Genomic DNA, 18,026 nt, shown 5'->3' with positions numbered 1-18,026 from the left:
AAAAAATTGTACGAAATACTGGATACCGCAAAGAGGGAAATAATTAGGATGAGTATGGAGTAACGAGTATGTACCTACTTGTTGAGAAAGATCCAACGGTTGGTGGAAACGCGTTATAGCGAAATCTACTAATGAACGTTGAGATCCCGATCTCGGCGTGTGTAATTACATCGTGCGTGTATGTATACGAGTACGTATAGCCGCGTCTACTTATTGCGCGTTATACGCATAAATTGAATCGTGAAGCGAACGACGAGGGAAGGGAACGGGATCGGCCGAACGAATTAGGTCGACGTGTAGTTACCGACTTGCAGCGAGTGATCCGAACGACTACTTAGCCCTGAAGCACCACCGGGTCTTGTCATGTGCCCGAAGAACGACGAACTACCAGGTATACAATCGAGAGAGGCTAAAGCAACGGGTCATCGGCCATATGGTGTTAATCGAAACGTTGATGCCGTTTGCCGGTCTTAAACTGGTACCAACAACGTCAAATGTCTGTGTCGCCTGGAGGTACGAATTCGAAATTGAACGAACAATTTTAGCAATACAATTTACACTCGATGGATATCTCGAGCTTGTCTGTAATTTGCGGTTCCGATAGATCAGTCCGTTGTTATTTTGATTCGAATATCGTCAAACATTGCACGGAGAGACTTTGGGAACGAATGTTTGCTTTACTGCTTATCCGTAATTACTGTAAAATGTACGAATTTACAGGGATAATCGAGGTAGAGTTAGAATAAGTACCAAAAGTCAAACTCTTGGAACAAGATCATCAAAAATTCGGTACGTGTGGACTTCGAAGCATATTCAAATCGTTAATTGGCGGCTTAAACTCAGGGATTGAGTCTATTGCGCCAACACACAAGTCGGTGAGACGGTACCGGACCACACCTGTTCGAAAATTAGCCACCCAGAATGTCCGACATTAACCTAATTCGACACCTATACTAATTTGACCGCCTGCCCGCGTGTCGGTGCCGTGAAGGATGGAGCTTTCGGCGCGTTTGTGTTCCGTGTGTAAGAGGCGCCGGTGCAGGGTGTTCGACTCTGATCTATACGCATTTCCGTTCGCGACCCTACACCACGAACCGCAGCGGTGGGTGGGTGAAATTGTGTTTTGTGGTGACACCCCAAATCCGGCCCAGCCAACTGTGAAACGATTTTATAACTCCCCCAAAAGCTGGCTTTCCAATAGCAAAATACGAGTAGCGGAGGGTTGCGGTACTTCGCCTTAACACTCTTCGCGTGTTTCTCACTTCTTTTACACACCTATCGTTTTCATCCTCCGTGCAGTTATACGGTTCAGCAGCCTGCCTTCCGATTGAATTCTAAACTCTATTAGAGGTCTAGAAGGACCTACTTATTTTCTTGAAAAAATTTGTCCATCATTTGCTCGTCGTATACTTGCATTGAATTAAATTCGATCCATCCATCTGTATAATAATTTTCTAATTGCACCGAACTCGAGTTGAATCTACCTATAACCACGGTGGAAAAAGTAAACAGAACACAACTGCTACAAAAGTAAAGCTGAATTCACTAGCGAGTCTTCAATCGCAAAAGTCAGTGAACTTATTTCCCCATGCGCAATTTTTCGCTAACCATGTACTGACAAAAACAATTAAAACTGGACAAATTACCCGCGTGTGTATTACAACCGCAATAATAAACTTTGGCCCATTAAGTGTAAGAGATGCACCAGCTACCTGTCAAAGATGAATAAAATTATATACGTATCTTTTTCTCCCGACGATTCGATCGCGTTTGTACCGATTGGCGATTCGGCGGTAGGAAGAAAGAAAGAGAGAGAAAAAGAGAGAGAGAGACGTAAAAGTAGCCACCGCGTGTATCGGCGATCCCGCAGGAGACACGGGACCGGTTGAGCTATTGGCGTATCGAAGAATACGACGAGGGAATTGGGCCCGATCATCATCACCATTATATGGTTTCTTTATTTGGATGCAGCGGCCCTCGAATTACAGGGCGGCATGGGCTACCTTGCTTACTGTTTCATAATACCCGTTCTGCCCCTCGGGATTAATCGGTCGCAACTCCACTTTCGGCCGACCGACGTCGAGGGTTTCGCTTTGACGGAGGCACGACTGAGAGAGAAGCCGACGAAGGAGACGAAGGAGAGAGAGAGAGAGAGGGAGAGAGAGGGGGGGGAGGGGGAGAGAGAAGATGTTAAACCCTTGAATGCGAACGCCGCGAGGTGCTCCGCACCTTTATCGACCACTGACAACTGACAATCACAGAGTTTAATCCAAATCCTATCCAAGAAATGGATCAGGTTCATGATCTGCGTATAATTTCATCTATTGGACGTTGGTTCGAATCGTGTTGGATAGAATTAAATTGTAAAATCAGATTTACTTAGGCAAGACATTCCGTACTTTGTGCTATTAAAAAAATAAAAAAATATATATCAGCCCAACCAAGAGAAGGTAACGAAAATTGCGTACCATTGGCTTTTGTTTGACGCAAAATAAATGGTGAACGCTGTACCTCGATAGGATAAAACTAACGAGCTTGAGATGAAATTTAATCAGGTTTCTAAAGTTGGCAAGAGTTTGCACGAATGACAATCGGAAATGTCCAAGTTAGATAACCATGACGTTGAACATAAATTTACCTATCAGAATTTAAATATACACACACGCATACACACATGTGAGTTTCGTGACAGTCCACAAGGTGTTATTAATCACCCCGTGAGACCTCCTCGTATTAATTATAACGTTAACCGTTACTCGCAATCGTAAACCATGTAAACACAGCCGTCATTCGATAAAAGTATAACAACGCAAATGTAAGCGTGCAACGGCAGAACGATGAAAATTGAACTCACCTTTGCGATAAACCGTTCTCGTAGTTATATTTTTCAGGTGGACATCCGTCGGTTTCTTCGCTGTGTCAACTCCTGTATCACTTTATAAATTGTTAAGTCCGACCACATGCTAGGTCGCGGAAACAACTGTAATTACACGTTGTAATTATCGCGTCTAAAGACTGTTCCGTGTCGCGGATAAGTGACACATGACTCATAAGTTTGACGACGGTAATAACAAGTCCGATCGTTAATGTTATGCAAGCAACGATACACAAGCTAGTACCCAGACCTATGTCAGTGCGAATTCATTCAGTATGTATCAACTAGATCGTGCGACCATTAATGTATATACACGCCTAACACCAACAAATGTCACTATTGGCTTCACGCCTCACCGGTTTCCGGCATCGTTACGGGTGAAGCTAAGATCAACACGATGTATCCAATAGTAAACATACTTCGACAGAACGTAGAAAGGTCGTTTCCGGATTAGACAACTCACAATCGGAATCTTAGCTGGTAGAAGCACCGCAAAGCCGCACTGCGATTTAGATTGGAGAGCATCGAATATACATCGGACACTTTTCTCACGACCGTTTGTACACTCGCTGTATTTTTCTCCCACACACGCCGGCACTTACGCGTTCCGAAGAATGAACAATATGTTTCGGCTGTGTAAAATTGTTCGGTATCAAAGCCCGGACGCGTCTATAATCCCGACGGGCAAAAAGAGGGTGTAAAACTGAGCTTGCACGTTGTTATGTTTCGGTATGACGATACCCAGGCTTCACGCGAATGGACTCTGTACGGAAAGGAGTTCATCTTTAGTTAATAAATTATGTCGTTGAGTAAGCATCCCGGTACAGGGTACGACTTCAAAAAGATCTTTCCACGAATCGGTAACCCGTTATAGGTTCTATTACGTTATATTACACATACGTGCAGCCTCGTGTAACTGAACACACCGTGAAAATTGTCCATCGTAATCTGACGCGCAATACCCGAATTCTTAGCGTTAGCACATCACGTGAGAAACGTTCGCGTTGTACTGACGAATTCGCGTCAAGTTTCGACTAGCTTGTTAAAGATGGCGACACTTTTCCAGGTGTTACGCGCGTCGGATTTTAATTGAGGAAGAATTCGACATTTGCCCTACAACGCTTCTCCCTCGACTTACATCGGATAAAATTCATATTCGGAAACGTTAAACCAGTTTTACGGTGCGACTAAATTCTTTTTTGCGTAATTTTCGGTAACTAACTCGCTAAATATTGCAACTTGTAATACTTCTTGATGTGTGCCCAACGATTGTTTGCTAATTTTCTTGAAAAGTACCGTGGTTTATTTATACGAGTTTCAGGATCCTTTGTCGGGCAAATAAACGAGCCGGGAAATCGATGAAAATACACTTTTTGTCACGAAAATTATGGCGGACTGGTCACTCTTACGATTAGAATCGGCTAATTTTCACATCAAACCACTTACGACTCGCACCAAAACCGGATTTTAAGGTTTAATATCAGGATTCTATAGGTTTCGAAAAGTAGTTTGGTTTTCGAACGTTTTAACGAAATATTTAACGATGGAATAACGAAAAAATTCGAAGATCGCATTTTCTCGTACGACGCGCGAAATTTGACGGATTCACAACTACACCATTAATTGATATCAGTTTTAAAGAAGGCTACATAATACTTTGTTTTGCTATTGTCGAACAAATTATTTAGTTTGATTTTACTAACCGTTACATTTCATGCTCACGTAATATTGAGAGCACGTCAAACGAATGCTCTGTGTTTATTTGCGAAAGTGAAAAACTAATTTTTTTTTCCTCGGTGACTTTGGTTGAAGCTGTAAGTATTTTGTTTTGCTTTTCTTTCGCTTTTTCTTTCGCAAACTTTCCTTTCGTCTTTCCACGACAATTTTGCACATTGTGGCTTATCATATTGAATATTTTCTCCATAAATCCACTAAATTCACTTGACTAAAATTTCCGCGATGTAAACAACACAAGATGGCAGCGATTTTACAGTTCTCACTTCGCAGTAACGTGACAACTCCTAAAATATAAATCATTTTAACATAATTTTCAGACTTCGTTTAATCGAGGCTTTTTGTGGCAATATTATTCGTATCAATCCTATGATTTCATACGCATTTAATTTCTGGAGGAATCGGTCGGTTATTCGAAATTTACATAGAACCCTAGCTTGGCACCCATCCTATACGATACTTAGTTGGAGAACCACCTTTAACACCTTTCTTACTGGTCTGTCAAACGATTGTATATTTTTCCGCATGGCTTGTTCGGGCACAACATATTTCTGGAAAATTATATCGCCTGCACACGCATGACTAACGTGAAAGATCCAGCGTCCATTCGCGTAATATAATTAGCTCTATTTTACAGAGTGGTCTGCGGCTTAACTCGAGCATGTTAGGCGCGATCAATCAACGCATGCTTGACACGGCCTAAACGATTGCGCCGGTAATTAACGACGGCAACTAGATCAGGGCTTAACGAATGATTATCAAGATAGACTTGTCTGGTTCACGTAACGTTATCACATCCTTAACAACCCGAGTTTAATTAGGTAAGATTGAAAGATGTGCGTACGCGCGTGTGTAATTATTGATTAAACATACGAAGGTGCGTTATAAAAAGACGAATCATTGCGCAGAAAAAAAATTATACTTGAACGACGAATTTATCATTAAAATTTTAAGCATATATTTTATTCATTCTATTATATGTATATGTACGTATATATATATATACATATATATATATATATATATATATATATATATATATGCCATATGCTAAATTTATTTACATATCTCGTTCGTGTATAGATAAATACAGGCAGACGCGTCGATTCGATCATAGATTTCATTATTGATTTGTTCTCCAGTTATTATAAGTCGGCATGCACGATAAAGAAGGAGGAAAAATGTAGCGAAAAAAAAAATTGAAAAACAAAGCAAATAATAATAATAACAACACGTGTAAAAGAAAAGTAACATTTCTACTTGTAAAATATCAACGTATATTGCAAAGTCCCATCTTTTCACATTATAGGTCTAGGTATACACATTATTAATAACTGTATCGATCGAATGATAATTTAATAGGTATGTATATAATATAATATATAGATACGGCAATAAAAATTATTACATTCATCTAACGGCAATTTTCATCTAACAAAAAAAAAATATATATATATATATATATGTATATATAATATTTACAAATTATTTACAAATAAGAGCATTACGCTAGCTCATAAGTTAAGATATTACATATATTTACGTATCGTTAATTATAATAATTTAATCTTCCAAACGAGGACCTTTTCCTCATTCTTATATTCTCCCTCGTCTTAATCATACTTCTTCTGTTGTCGCTTTGTTCATTTTTTTTTTTTTTTTGTTTTTCTTTTTTTTATTACAACTTATTTTCTTTTAATAAATTATACATTATGATACAATTTCCTGCTCTTCAACATCCTGCACGTATGCTTCACGCGAAATTGCATGCTGTCTGCGTCACTTTCGACGGGCAGCTATGCTGATTCCAGCGTGTACCTATTATACAGGGGATCGCGCAAGCTCTATCATATTTTATATTACCAATACCACAGTTCCTGTTTCCGCAATGCAATTGCGTCTTCAGTTATTATTTATCGCTCTGCATGCCGCGTGTTGCGCAATATTTACACACACCATCAGCTATCGTCCGCACTCGCGGTACGTTACGACTGTACGGATTACACGCATATAACACGTATGTATTACGAGTCGCAACACGGTCATCGGATACCTACGCGATAACATGCTGTTTGGTAATAGATTTTACAATGGTCTGACCAAAAATTAAAATCAAAATGAGAACTGCGCTCGAGGCAAAATTCAGCCATCTCGCGATGTAAGGCCGCCCTTCCCGCCGATCGGAGTTCACCCTTTTCCCCTACAGCCCCGCGATCGGCCTTGTAACGCGAGTCGGGCGTGGAGCCGTTAAATATGTGTTGAAAATACCATCGCGACATTACGCGTGAAATTTACAACCCTCTAAGACTTGTCGTCCATCGAGTTTGGCAGCGGCCTCTTCTTCAGGATACCCAAGTCCTGGACGTTTTCTAAAAATGTCTTGTGATGCTGGGCGACCAGGAGCGGGTTCACCGTTTGCACGTCCTTCTTCAGTTCCTCCATGTCGCGTTTAAGCTTCGCCCTTCTGTTCTGGAACCAGGTAATAACCTGAGCGTTGCTGAGCCCGAGCTGAGCCGCGATCTCGTCCCTGTCGGCCGGGCTCAAATACTTCTGGTACAAAAATCTCTTCTCCAATTCGAATATCTGCTGATTCGTGAACGCGGTGCGAGACTTCCGTTTCTTTTTAGGCTGCTGACGGTTGTTGAACAGGTTCAAATGATTCGCTTGCTCTGCAACGTGAAAGAAACATACGCAAAAATTACTGACAATACAATTACTTCTTTTCTTTATTCTACCATTTTCTTCAAACGACTCCGGGTACTCTCAACAAAATCACTGAAAAAATTCTTTAAAAAAAGGAACCAAGAATCGATTCAGCCGAGGTCACACTCGCCGAAATTACACCCGACGGACGTATCGCGGCTTTTGATTTAAGGCTCTGTTACGCACAAAGTCGCAGATGCATTTCCGTAAATTTGTCTGCACGACTGGTTCGCTACTCGGCATCAGCTCCATTGCGAAATACTGCAGCCGAGACGGCGGTAAATCCGCGAGCATCAAACGAATTAAGAGTCTCTCGCTGGAGACTCCGGAGAGTCGACCGCAGAAACTAATATCTCCTCGCCTCTGACCGGCCGTAGGAATCGTCCGACTGTTTGTCCGTTCATTCCTACTTTAGTTTCTCAGTTCGCGTTTCTCCTTTATATACGAGTATAAATATAAATATATATATTATTATGTATATATATATATTTATACACACACTTCTTTCGTATGCATCTCTTGTAATAGATGCGGTGAAACGGCAACCGTGTTCTAGCAACGCGGACTTTCGGCTAAAATGTTATTCTCTTTGTGAATATATAGCCTGTAAGGTATATGGATATTGTATAATTCGTATAGTTATGCCGGAAATTGGCAAATTCCAGTTTAAATCGACATTTCTCTGATATATTCCTCTCACTTTTCGTTTTTTGACTAACGACGATAAATATTGATGCCGTAAAAATTAAACGAAAACACTGATAATACATTTCCGTGAATAGAATTTGCAGTAAATCTGATTTTTAACATATATTCATACAAGAATTTTCTTTCAAATGTTCGATATTCTGTTTTGAAATTTTTTTTTTACGTGTCAATTTGCTTTCATTGTAGGAAATGGTTGGCAAATAAACATATTTCACTAATTTTTACTAACTTTATAAGTTCAAATACGTACGGAGGAGAAAAATTTTCTTCACGCGACGATTTCAAACTCTACACAATTGAAAATTTCCATTTCGATCTCGTGTATAAATGTCAGGATAAATCTGATTCCATATTGTACAAATTGTACTCAACTCGAAAATTTCGGACGAATTTCACTCGAATAAAAAAAACATATCGAGTTTTTCACCGAAACTTTTCAAATTTAACGTAAAAATTACTCTGAATTTTGAAAAAATCTAATCACGGTATATTTTTTACACGGGCTTCTTACACGTCAAAGTGCGGATAAAAAAGAAACGATAGCTGATACACATACGCGGCTCTCGACAAGGCCGAACTGATCGAAATTGTTTTTTATAATCAGCCGGGATCAATCGACGGGAGGATGGTAATTGGATTTTGAAGCGGAAGATCGAAGCTGCTTCGTGAGACGTCGTTCTCGTTTTTTCCCTCAATTCGGCAAACGATTGCCTCGATAACGTCGAGGTTAAAAAATAAGAGGGCGACTGTACCGAGGCGATCACGACGCATTCGGTATTCCATCGTACGAGAGCCTAGCTGACCGAGTCGATGCAACTTTTAAATCGGAATGTACTGCGGCTGCGCAGGTGTGACCGATGCGGTGCCCTTTGATGTACGTGATGTCGGCACTACTTTGTCCGCGGCGTTTACGAGAATCGAACCGCGTTGTTAGCGCTCCGGCGTTTATCTCGGAAAGCGTCAAACGGTCGCGAAAACACGTCCGAACCTTTTAGCGAGATTAAAATTCGCCCCTTAATCTCCCACCAACCGGATAAAAATCGGTCAACCCGTTACGGAGATACGCGGGATCCAAGACGCTCGGATTGACTCTCTTAGCTCTCTCGGATCTCGAGATCAGAGGTCTGGAACGAATTTGTAATACGACTTTTATGGAGAAATTCTTTCGGCGTTGGCCGAGATGTGTGCGCATCTGATTTGTGGCTTGCGGCTGTCTCGAACTCGGAGATTCGTTTTTTTTCTCCTCCTCTTCCTCCCCCTTTTTTCACGGATTTTGCGATCCCGTGCAGTTTTTTTTTTTCTGCTTTACATTTACTTATCATGAATTTGTTTTTCCCTCTCCTTCTTCAATTTCTTCCCTCGTGCGAAATCATGCCGATCAGCGATACTTCGCTTTCCGGTATCGCGAAAGCTAACTCGAACCTAGGTGAGCAGAGCTTTTTAAGATTTGAAAAAATATGACACCCGTCTAAATTTTCGCATCCTTATCCGGTATTGCAATTCAGAATATTCGACCGATCCGTGAAGACGTATTCGCATTCAACCTGCAGATGTCTGAAAAGTGAAAACCGGAAAAAGGAGGGAGAAAAAAAAAAAGAAAAAAAGAACGTCACCTGCCATCTTTCCCAGGTAATTTTCAAGTTACGAGTGCAACTCCAAGGCAGTTAACCTCTTTCCGTCGTGCGGTGAGAATCAATGCGCTACGCAACGAGACCGCGGTCCTGTACGTATATCTATATCTACACACACATGTATACATGTACTATATATAACTGTGTAGCGTGCACCGCATATAGGGTGGGGTATACGGTTTGCACAGAGGATGGAAGAGGAGAGGGTGAAGAGGAAAAGCTGGAACGCGGGGTAATAAGGTGACGGTGTCAGCCATCTTGGTTCCGCTCGGACAATGCCCGCTCGAGGAGAACGGAAACGGGCAAAGCGCGGGTAAAAGGCGCGACGATCTTGAAACGATCTTTAAAACGTTAATAGATTATTTGGTAACAGTTTCTTGTTAACCGAATTTTACGGTCAAACAGTAAATACCTGTGTATACATGTAATACGTATAACTATATATTTATATGGATGTATAATCTCGCACACACGTAACACGGGTCTAGGCGAGGATATGGACACGTCTGTCACGCCGCGGTTACACGCAATTAGAAACGCTCCCCGCAAAAAACTAAAAAACAAAAAAATACTCCGCAATCCAATTGACGATCCCGGACGATTAACTGGCTACAGCCTTACAGGCTTTCCTTATATTCGTATAATACGAGTATATGTATATTAGTAAGAAGCGTGAAATGAAATTTGAACTTAATTTTTATTTTTTGAATAAAATTTCTGCCCACAGATTGAATTCGGACACACTGTACAGGAGATACAGCAACGTAATAACTGATATTGACTTTTGCACGTACATTTGACAGATTTCTTGCAATTTCGTCAATATATTTCCGTGAGTCTTGAAACCGCACCATCTGCAGGAGGACCGAAACGAATTTTCTAACGAGTCATTTAGCCCCAGAGAGAAGCCACAGGGATGGACCACCGCGTATATTAAACAAGGGAAAGGAATTTTTCAAATTTTGTAAAATCAGCGGGTGGAAGAAGGAGGGAGGGGAGGGGGTGAAAAAAAAAAAAGTTTCAAGGCAGAGCGAAGACCCGGCAATTTTGAACGCGCTCAACCGTAGAGAGAGACTCGACAGTCATTTGTCTTCCCTCGACCCAGCGGCAAAGCTCGGGCCCAAGTCTGGCCCTCGGGTCTTTGGCCACATGTCAACGATATATTTTCTGCCAGCCTACAAATCGTTTAGTGGGTAATTTTGAAATTGGAACACTTATTTAGACGTTTAGACGCGAGGGGATATATCCGAGAGCGAACCGAGGTTCAAAAAGATTTACGGCATCTCGAATACCGCTTTATATAGCTATATACTCAGCTGCAACCGCTTTATACGTATATAATACGCCACCAAACGTGACTCGCTCATTCAAGCAATTATGCACGTTCCGGTAATTTCGATCATCTCGGACCACGGTTGATGTTATAATTCGCAAAAAACCAATTAGAAGAGATGTTGAGAGAAAAAAAAAAAAAAAAGAAGAAAAAGAAACAATTCACGACAAATTAGTGCGCTCATTTTTTTTTCTTCTTATTCCGTCCGTGATTAGCCTGGTTAATCGTGGGTCAATTCTTTGATCGTCAATGCGGATTTCGGAGCGAGAATTTCGTAGAATAGAATATCCTGCGGCAAAACGACCGGAGAAAAAGGTAGAAAATAAGAAGAAACATCCGACTAGTCAACGCCGTAATTGTACAAGCGATTAGCGAAAGGCGTTGAGTCGACAGATTGACGGACGACCGGATAATTGTTCACGTCTCTACTGCAGGGGATACAGGCAATTGTTTTCCTCCCACTAAAGTCCTTGTGATGTTGCGGTGATTTTTACTTCGTTCGAAAATTATACATAACAGTTGTCCGCTTACGTAGGAAGAAAAAACGGCAAACACTTTTTTCATAATTGCAGAAAAAATCGTACGGAACAACACACGCTACAGGGACAAAATTTTTGAACATTCATCGTTATCTCACGATCAATGTAAGGAAATTTTATCGCGAGTTATTCACAGATCCATCGATATGGTAGAATGAGAAAAAGTTTGAATAATTGGAATTTCAGATGAATTGTAAATGCAATCAAGATTGTAACTTGAATTATTCATACGTTTGCATTGTAATGACTAGAAGACATTGCCATTGGCCGAGTGTGTCTATATTTTTGTTTTCCAGTGTTTCCTTCTCTCCTCGATCAAAGTTCGTGACCAGAATACCAGAAGTATACACGCGTAACAGAATCGAAAAAACGTACAGCGAAGCGAAGAACGAAGATCGAAGAGAGTCGTAAGCCGCGTTTTATGCATTTCGGAGATGGGTTCGAACAAAGGCGGAGGAAAAGTCTTGGGAAGATTGAAAGCACAAAAAGTGGAAAAGAAAATAGACGAAACGACTAAACAAGAGCGACGTAAAACGGTGCGACGCTCGTTTGTTTCTCGTTCGAAAAGCCTATAGGCGACTTTTTCTTCGTCTTGTCGTATGGTTTTTTTTACACCCGCGTTACTGCGCCTCGGGTTATTTATTCGTTTCTGTCACTGGTCTGTCAGAATTATCAATTAAGCAAGCCTGCGGTCGTGCCGGGTTTATTAACATAATAGGTCAAAACAGTGCGATATTATTCCAGCGGCGTATTACGTGTTTTTGTACGAGTGAAATTTCTCCTTCCCCGATCTTATCGAGGATCGACAGAGACAAAAAACGGCTGTCAAATTAATTCGGCAGTACCTACGGACAGGAAATAGATTCGGCCGCCATTTTCTGTGAGATTTGTCTTCATTAGGGTTTCCTGCGGCGCCTCTAATGTGCCACCTGGCGCTCGTGCCAACTAACCGGGGAAAGGTGTTAACCGGCTGCAACCAAGATTCGGGCAACGTGGGACCTTCTTACGATTCTTCCCTCTTTCGAGACTCCGCTATTTTCATCGTCACATGCCCGGGTCACATGGGTGGTCCGACACCTTCGATCAAGACGTCCGCGTGATGCGAGGAACTCGGTCGAAAATCGCTGCCTATCCGTCCGCTACGCGTCGAGGAAAAGCTCAGTTCGTCCATTTTTGCATGTCAGTGTTGACGATTGCGTGAATACCAACACGGCTCGTGAATGGATTAATCGATACGCGTGCTCCGCACTCGACGTCGATTTTTAGTTCGAAACACCACCGAGAATTCTTCGAATCGTCGAGTGCGAATGGATTCGCGCTTCGTTGACTATTGGACGACTTAATCGCGACGCGACTCGATCAGTTAACATACGCTATCAAGATGTAAAAAGAAAAAACTAAAATCTGTCACTTGTAAGATGGCGAATTGGGCAGATTGAGTCTGCAGCAAGTCTTTACGAATAACGCTTTTTGGTATGCCTACGAACTCCGATCGACGATTAAAATTAACTATATACGTATGTACGTTTGTTTTTGAGAAACTGCCGTTTTCAATGAATAAATTCAAGCAGCTTGCGAGGAATTAATTTCAAGTAAGGATGCAATATCCGAAATACACCGTAGGACTGAATTCTTCTCTTCGGGGTCGGTTGACCTTTGGAATCTTCCCAGCAGATTTTCGTAACAAAGCTGAACGAACCTTGGCTCGAGGTAAATAGACCGATTAAATCCAAAGCCGGGGGTCCCGAAACTCGGTTGGAACTCGCAGCTCGAGTAAAACTCGGGAATCGAAGCACGTACGTTCCGAGTTGATCCGACGGTCCGCGTGAATAATCGGAACGTCCAACAACGAGAGTCGTTATCGGATCCACGGGAGAGGGACAATAGCTTTTTACCCGAAGACGCCTGCGATACAGTGTGTAAGACACGTCGGGTCGTTGGAAGTAACGTTCCGATTTCTACGCACCTATAAGCGGCGTAAGTATCTATTTTTAGCATCAATTTTTGCCGCAGCGGCTAAACTAATTTACGATCCTAAAATTTGTCTGCGGTCTGGTGAACCGTGGTCCCCGTCGAGAAGCCGAAAGGACGAATACGGGGTCCTGGTCCAGGACAGCTGAGTATCGGGTGCCCAGCCACGTGCGGAACCGCGATGAATAAACGTCCGCACAGGGATCAGTCGCGGAAGGGCGAACGATGCTATTGGCAAAAAATTGACTGCAGCCAGAGAATTCCCGGAGTGAAAGAAATCGCCTCGTCGGCTGGTCCGAGAACATATCAATTCCCGTTTACGAGAACAGGATGTGCGGGCGTCTCGGCTCGTCCGCACCTCGTCCGCCGCAGGAACCGCGTCCCAAACCGCAGCCCGCAGGGACGCCTGGAGCGTCGCGACGACTGACGGGACGTCGTCTCCCGGTCATTAGTCAGCTCGTCGTCACTTCTGCAATTAGAAGCTCACAACCGTCGGTCGTGTTTCCCTGTAGGTACGGAATTTTCGGTTGCGGGTAAATTACGCAGGGGATTGCGGGACGCGATTCCCTCGGGATACGCAGAGCTTTGCTCTCGCGTCGATCTTCGAGGTTTTCGAGCGCCGAAGATGTTCCTGGAAGTTGAAGTTCCAGTCAGGAAGTTTGCGCAGAGAGAGAGAGAGAGAGAGAGAGAGTGTCGGATTCGTTGAGGGAGAAGGGGAGCAAAGATCAACGGCGAAACCTTCTCGTCCTTCCTTTTCTGCTCTTCTTTGTTAATGTCGAACCTTCCAGGTACGAATGAACTGCAAACAGCAGCTCTGCACACCCCGTTCAAATTTCCCTTAAGCATTTTTCTCATGATTACAATAATTACAGGCACGTGCAAGAGGAGGAGAGGCGAGGACCCCCTTAAGATTATTATTGAAGGCGAATAGCAAGGGACGCCGGGGCGTCGGAAATAGACGCTTAAGTGACGCAAGAAACGCCGAGAGACTTGCGGAGACAGAGAATTAGAGGGAAACGGAGATAGCTGAGAGGCTGGAGATATCCTCCGTGGTGATGGTGATGGTGGTGGTGGTGGTGGCTCTTCTCGGCAAGCAAATCGGGGCTAATAGGATCACAGGGACGTTGCAAACGGCCCATGATACCGCTTCGGCTTAAGCGGCTGCAGTCTGCCCCGGAAAAAGAGGAGAAAATAAATGAAGAGAAAATACTGCACGGTGGCAAAAGGGGAATCTCCATTCCATTAGAAAGACTCGCGTCTACGTGCGTCCATCTGCATGAGGAGCTGGGCCCACCGTGCAGGGAACTGCTGCTTCGGGGAAACCGGAGGCTAATTCAAACCCGTGTGAAAAAACTTTGGGTTTTAATGTGATTCGTCTCGATTCTGCTTTGTTAACGGCGATTCCTTTTATACTGTTATATGTACTCTTCGTCGATCGAAATTTCTACCGGCGGAAGCAGGAATGCGAAAAATATTTTATCGAATAACGTTTAAGGAGGTTTTAGAACATCGTTCAAAGTGTTGGCAAAATTCTTTCAACCCTTACGATTCACACTTCCTGGGTGTCATACCGGGGTCGATGGAGACCCTAAAACAAAAATCATTTCGTAGAAACGGAGATGTCGATTCAAATAACTTGAAAAAATTCTGGGATACTCGGTTATTATTATCTTTCAGGGCAAATTAGTTGTCCTTAGGACATGAAATTTTGAATACCAAAGAAAATATTTATAAAACAAAAAAATACCGGAAAATTGGTCATTCTACTGAAAAACCCTGAAACTGACTGAATTTTCGATATCTTCAGCTGAAAATTGATCGAGTAGTTGAATTGAGAAGTTTAATTTTTGGAAAACGATTAAATTATCAATTTTTACGATATGCCATCATTTATCTTCGATCAAATCAGATTACGTTGAATGTTTTTCACATGGAATTTACGGTGAAGATGCCGCGTGGTCATTTTGACCCCGGTGTGCGGTGTAAAGTTTAACAAAAACTCTCGTTTACTTGTTTCGACGAATAACAATATGATTTTGAAATTTCATGAATTTTAGGAAGTTCGTTTGAGAAAAGAGTCAACTCTAAGCTCCTCCATAAAAATTACACACGCAGTATTCTGAAAGTTTCGTAACTTCGAGACGAGTTCCTTGAATTGTTTGAAATTCTCACAGTGATTTGATGATACCTACTCGTTACATTAGCTGCAATTTTTTCGAGATATTCATCACCGTTTTTTAGTAATACGTACATCGTTTCTCCAGCCCATTAATTGAATTCATTATCTCGATTAAAGAATATCGACTACTTGGCTAGAGACCTCTATAAAATATACAACTGCAAGCATCGCGTTAAGTATTTCTGTTCAACATTGAAACGAACAATCAATTACGAAATTTTCAGATAAAAAATTCAACACCCAAGACCATTTTTCAAATAAAAAATCCATTCTCCAACGATACTCTAAATTACTGTCACGTACATGCCTGTAATCTGATATTTACAACGGTAATAAATGAACACAATTTATGTTGTCCAACAGGCAAATACATAGTTACCAACAGCCATCTTCAGTCCGTAACAACAATTCGGGAGCGGACACGGAGTAATTAATCTTTCGTACTTTGAGGGACTAATTACCTAAGGCTAGCTAATCGAAGGATGAAGACAACGGCGTTACAACGGCGTGGGAATCAAGAGGGAGAAGGATGGAATGACAGGGAAGTGAAATGAGGAAGATTGAGACACGGGGGCGGGGAATGGGAAAGAGAAAGAGTAAAGTGCCGTGGTGGGGATGAGTGGGTGGGTTTTGTTACGTTGCTAATGACACACGTAGAAATAATTTTCAGCCCACATCCTGTGCTTCCTCCCCCGCCTTAGTCGCCCTACAGAACCGACGTGTAACAGTACAAAGTTGCGGTGTAAAGTTTGGCACACAGACACGGACGTTGTCTGTATGTGTAACAAATCGAGAAAAGAACAAAACATACGTCTATATGCATATGTATGGTTGTATATACATACATATATATACATATACATATATATACACGTGTACCTAGAATCGGTCCGATTCGATTCGGTGAAATTAATTTGTTCAGGTTGCTCGAAGCACTGGGTGTTTCGTAGTCATCGAGGCTTCTTGCCCAGCGAACCAGTAACAATTTTCGGGAAACGCTTCGCGTCACGTGACAGAAAATAAATAACAAATAGGTGCGCGCACCGGTCCCACAAAATGATAGAGCCCGTAGCACCACGGCGTTCTCCCTAATTTTATGGGGCCTCAGGGGTGCGACCGCCTCGTGTCTCACACATGGGGTGCCTTACACCGTTTCCTACACGCACACATCGACGTTGGACGGAATCGTGCCCCGTGCCGGAGCCTCGGCTTACGTTAACGGTGTCCGTGTCTGCATGAAATGTCTGTCCATGGTGACGTATTAATTACACGAAACAGTCGACCCAGAAAATTGATACTCTCGAATCGATTCCGTCCACTGCACCTGTCACCTTTGAATGCAGGTTTTTACGTTTTATTTACTTGTAAATAGAACCATCTTTTGGCAGGGTGATTCTGTTCTTCTACTCTGATTGATGTGCTTTTAGTATTATACCTCGTCATAAGTGGCTCGAGATACGCGTAAACAGAATTTAAAAAATTACCATCGACAATTTGCAAGCTCTTGTCAGCAGTTAGCGGACGTAACGTGTATGCTTACAATTATAGTTACTTTAGGAGCAAATTAACGATCATGTGTAAAGAAATAGATCGGTTTCTGTAGATGGAATAATTTTCCTCCTGTACGAAGCACGTTGCATCTTTGTTTGGATCGACCATAAAAAGTAAAGAAAAATGGATCTATCTGATTCGTCGTGATTGAAAAAATTGAGTTTAACAGAAAATAATTCTACCATGACCGTGTTGAGTCTATATAAACTTTGTTTTTGCAATTCATTAAATTTAACTAATACCAGTTATGTGGTCGCCTTGATTGAAACGCGTTAAGCGGCAGAATTTCACTCCATACGCTCACGCGTTGTATATTGTATAACAGGCGAAGCTGTTAATTGAGAGGTTTAAATCTGGTCTTGAGAATTTTTAGTTTTTCGAACGAAACAGCAGCCAGTCCGGAACGCTCGCGCCGCGTCTCGACGTGTACGAATATATTTCAGTGTGTGCGTGTTACGGGTGTTCCTAAATAATACTGAAACCGGTCTCCTCTCCTCGTGCGGGCGGCTCGCGCGCGTTCTTGGAGCAATTACATCTCTCATCGTCGGGCATTTGTCTCCATGTTCCCAAAATTAAAACACGGAGACAGCTGAGACCGGGGCTTATAAGCTTCGTGCATCGTGCATCGGGTTGAAGGTGGGTACCTACAAGGGTTGCATGGGGCACCTTACCGCGATAATTTGCTGTCAAATGTCAAGTATCGTACTCTGCGCCACTGGAGCGTGTAATAACTCTATCCGTGAAATTCACATCGCGTATATGAAAGAGGTTCGAAGAACGTTATTATCGTCAGGAACTAACT

At 42.3% G+C, this 18,026-nt stretch overlaps 1 protein-coding gene across 1 annotated transcript in view; it reads right to left on the bottom strand.

The window, feature by feature from the left end:
- Window positions 1–6,255: 6,255 nt before the first annotated feature.
- Window positions 6,256–18,026, bottom strand: part of LOC124294664 — a 37,960-nt gene continuing 26,189 nt past the window's right edge. Inside the window, exon 2 of the mRNA XM_046740985.1 lies at window positions 6,256–7,278. Within this exon, the coding sequence (XP_046596941.1) occupies window positions 6,911–7,278 (368 nt within the window). The 3' untranslated portion in view covers window positions 6,256–6,910. The remainder of the gene's footprint in view (window positions 7,279–18,026) is intronic.

This window comes from Neodiprion lecontei, chromosome 1 (genome assembly GCF_021901455.1).
Source record: "Neodiprion lecontei isolate iyNeoLeco1 chromosome 1, iyNeoLeco1.1, whole genome shotgun sequence".
Taxonomy (NCBI): domain Eukaryota; kingdom Metazoa; phylum Arthropoda; class Insecta; order Hymenoptera; family Diprionidae; genus Neodiprion; species Neodiprion lecontei.
The sequence above is the reverse complement of the archived record's forward strand: the minus strand, read 5'-3'. Positions and strand labels throughout refer to the sequence as shown.